Source organism: Rhodamnia argentea, chromosome 1, assembly GCF_020921035.1.
Source record: "Rhodamnia argentea isolate NSW1041297 chromosome 1, ASM2092103v1, whole genome shotgun sequence".
Lineage (NCBI taxonomy): Eukaryota > Viridiplantae > Streptophyta > Magnoliopsida > Myrtales > Myrtaceae > Rhodamnia > Rhodamnia argentea.
The window spans coordinates 33,477,141-33,480,838 of record NC_063150.1 but is presented as its reverse complement, the minus strand read 5'-3'; the positions used below and the strand labels follow the sequence as shown (position 1 = coordinate 33,480,838).

Sequence of the window (3,698 nt, the reverse complement as noted above, 5' to 3'; positions counted from 1 at the left end):
CTCAGTCAATCCGATTCATGTGGACATTCTTAAGGGGCACTTCTGTCCAGAAATATGGACATGATCGAGACTAATGACAGGTGAATCAAAATTTTCTCATGGGCAAACAGCATCAATGGCAGTACGCAGATAATACAAACCCTTTAAATATCAAACCATACTTTCATTTAATTGTTTGAACTTTAGAATAATTAACAACGGTTCCACAAAATTATATTCTCTCTCACGTAATTTTTACGATAGTATCAGAGTAAAAGATCCTATTTAATTCAAATCTTTTCAAACCTCCTGATTTTGGATTAAATTTGAATTAGCACGTAAAGAGGAGTAATTTTCGCATTAAATCACATATTTACTTAACACCTTAAATATTTAGAATAAATGACTGTGGTCTCGCCAAATTTCATATTGAGATCCAACAATGCTAATTGAATATATAAAGAAAGTTTGACTCTTGGATTATAAACTCTCTCGACAGTAAATTGATCCCAAGATCTCCCTAGAGACTTTGAAGCACACTGCAGGGAAAATGGAGGCCACCCTCTGGACTCCATTGCTATGTCTCCTCTCGCTCATGGCAATCTTCACCAGCACTCGCGGCGGCGGCGATCCCCTCGACCTCAACGGCAACATCACCTTACGGTGGGACGTCATGTCGTGGACGCCGGATGGTTACGTGGTGAGTTGATTTCTGTCCCCTGCATTTCAGCCTCGGATTTAAATTCACTGGACGGTGCTGATGCGGTTCACCACAGGCATTAGTCAACATCGCAAACTACCAGCAATATCGGACGGTGATGGAGCCCGGTTGGAGACTCCAGTGGACGTGGGCGCGGAAGGAGGTCATATGGAGCACGGTCGGGGCACGCCCGCTGCACCGAGGAGATTGCTCTTCGTTCAAGGGTAACATGCCCGCATCCTGCATGCGCAGCCCGACCATCGTCGATCTGACTGCTGATGTGCCCTTGACGGACCAGATCGCGGGCTGTTGCAAGGGGGGAGTCCTGTTGACCCAGCTCCAGGATGCTCGGAAGTCAACGGCGGAGTTCCAGATCGCCGTGGGGAATGCAGGGACGACGAAGAAGACGGTACAGATGCCCAAGAACTACACTCTGACCGTGCCGGGCGGCCGGTACTCTTGCTCGACCGCGAAGATCGTGCGGCCCACCCAATTCTTGTCCCCAGATCGGAGGAGGATCACTCAAGCCTTGAGTAAGTTCATGGTAGAAAGATCCACGTCAAGTGAATATCTGCTGCTATCAGTCAAAGAAGTAATTGACCTGGAGACAATTAGACATTGATATGCGTAGTTACCTAATAATATGATAGATTTTAATGGGTTATCTAAATACAATCCACTTATGTTGATACCTAATTAAGATCAAGCATAATAACATACATCCGCACGTATGATTCATCGCGCCAATGTTGGCATTTCAGTGACGTGGCAGGTGGTGTGCCGCCACACTCCGCCGCGAGGGTACAAGCCGCCGTGCTGCGTGTCCTTGTCCTCCGATCGTGGGCTGAAGATCCCGTGCGGTACGTGCGCGTGCAATTGCAAGCCCTCCGACGCCAGGTCGTGCGCTCCGTAAGTCTTTTTTCCAATTGTCTACTCCTTTTCCTTCCTTGTTCATAATGCTTAACATTTGGTAAAATCTGACTTAATACTTTGCACATCAGTCCGCACCCGAAGGCCTAAATCTACCTGAGTACTATGTGCGACGGGCTTTATTGAGTCAATACACGAGTTGTTCCGATTTGATCCATGGAACGCAGGTTGGCCTGTCCATAAAGGATCGAAGAGCACATAGTTGATCGTACACTATATTCACAACCCTGGATTGGCCTCACAACTCAAAAAGCCAGACAGGTTCTTGTTGTCTAGATGTATTGGCGCCGAGTGCCAATAATTTCGTAAATAAGTCGTCCAGCCACTTGAGTTTCGACTCACTTCTTACTCGATGTCGTGAGATTGATAGGACATTTACATAGACTCGGCGTGTGGAATTTCATGTCTTGAAAGAGTGAAAAGACACGAATGTCCGAGCGAGATGACGAATAGTCCCTAACTTGCAGGAGTTCCTGCAAGTTCCGACATCAGAAATGTTGGTAGTTTGTCTATAAGTGCGCATGTGGACTAAATTTTGTACTAATCAACGATTATTATTGTTTGTTTATTAAAATTCGAATGATCGATTATGAAATAACTATTGTCCTATTGAAATAATATTACTATTTACCAAGGAGTCACGGTTTATTTTTTATTGTTATTTAATTTTGGATTTTTATTTTCTGCCTAACGGATATTAGGCGCTCTTACAACCTTTGAAAGGTTGTGTCCGTTCGGACATAACTTCTCAATCTTTTGAAAGTTGTGTCTGTTCGAAAATAATTTCTTAACATTTGAAACAAGTTTCGCCAACATATATTCAGCGTATTCTGTTCAAACATGGGTTTCACATCAACACTTTTTGTTCAATAATATAGCTTCAATTCTTCTTCTTTTTCTCTCTCGAAATACAACCATTATTCTCTAATTATTTTCCTTTGAAGTTCTTGAAGAAATATCAGAATTGCTATACCATATTCTCATTCAAAACTTTTTTATATCTTGGAGATTGCTAGTGACCATTAATAACACTATGAGGTAATTAATCTTTTAAAGAGGTTATCACGTCTCAAAATCTGACTCATTTTTTTTCTTCCCGTTCCAATTTTTTTCCCAACAGGAAATCGCCGGTCCAATGCACCAACCACATGTGCCCGGTCAGCATAAATTGGCACTTGCTGTCCAGAAGCAAAGGAAGCGTTCGGTGGTTTGAGGTGTCGATATCGAACCTGAATCGCCGCGCAAATTACACGGATTGGATCCTCATGATTCAGCATCCGGTGGCACAAAAGTTTGCTAGTGCCGACACAAACTACTGGTCGCTGCCGCCCAAGCTTGGTGAGCATGGAGTTGCCCTGCTTTCAATCTTCTTTCTAACTTTGCTAATCGATAAGTAAAATTTTTTTCCCGTATCGCTAGGTTAAGGCTCGATATTACCTAGACTCTTTCTAGTAGATGCAAAAAAAAAAAAAAAAAAAATCCGGGGTAATTCTCGAATGATATGCTACATGTGATTCGTGTCGGTTTGAGAACATTGAAAGCGTGACAGAGTAATTCCTTCTTCGTTCCACGTTAATCGCAGGGAGCATGGAAGTGGTGTGGGGGATCAAACACTACAGTCGAGGGCTAGGGCCGCTCGGAAGCGGTCGTTCCACGGCGAAGTTCGAAATAAGTTACGAAGGAAGTCCTGGGAAATGGAACTTCTCAAGCAATGTTTTCTTCAACGGCGATCGATGTGCCAATCCGCCTCTACCTCGATGAGGCTCAATCCTCGACGGGAATGCATCTTGTTTTTTCTAATCCGGGACTATGTTTTTTTATTTTACCTCCCATTTTGTTGCCTATATCCGAGACCAATGAAACGTGAGAAGGCGTTATTGTCTGCTCTTTGAGCTTGTTTGATTATCCTGAAAAACCAATAATACAGACGTGAGTAATGCAATTTCAGTTGTTGTCTTCGAGTACTGAAAATATAGGCCAAAAGTTGTTCGGTAATTAAACGATCATAAACACATTTCTTAATGCATATATGATAGACATGGTTGCTATATGGATTAATTATATTCAACAAATAGGTTGTAATTTGATT

General features: G+C 42.9%; 1 protein-coding gene across 1 annotated transcript; it reads left to right on the top strand.

The window, feature by feature from the left end:
• Positions 1–426: 426 nt before the first annotated feature.
• Positions 427–3,426, top strand: LOC115738912 (COBRA-like protein 5). The gene is made up of 5 exons (XM_030671714.2): positions 427–679; positions 756–1,212; positions 1,441–1,588; positions 2,730–2,947; positions 3,192–3,426. Exons 1-5 carry the CDS (start codon positions 530–532, stop codon positions 3,368–3,370), a joined length of 1,152 nt encoding a protein of 383 aa, XP_030527574.1. The 5' UTR covers positions 427–529; the 3' UTR covers positions 3,371–3,426.
• Positions 3,427–3,698: the final 272 nt, after the last annotated feature.

What these genes read in the sequence shown, in the direction of transcription:
- LOC115738912 (XM_030671714.2), top strand. Translation starts at nt 530, where the DNA reads ATGGAGGCCACCCTCTGGACTCCATTGCTATGTCTCCTCTCGCTCATG. An exon ending in GACGCCAGGTCGTGCGCTCC is followed by an intron (nt 1,589 to 2,729) that starts GTAAGTCTTTTT and finishes TTTTCCCAACAG; the next exon opens with GAAATCGCCGGTCCAATGCA. An exon ending in GTCGCTGCCGCCCAAGCTTG is followed by an intron (nt 2,948 to 3,191) that starts GTGAGCATGGAG and finishes CGTTAATCGCAG; the next exon opens with GGAGCATGGAAGTGGTGTGG.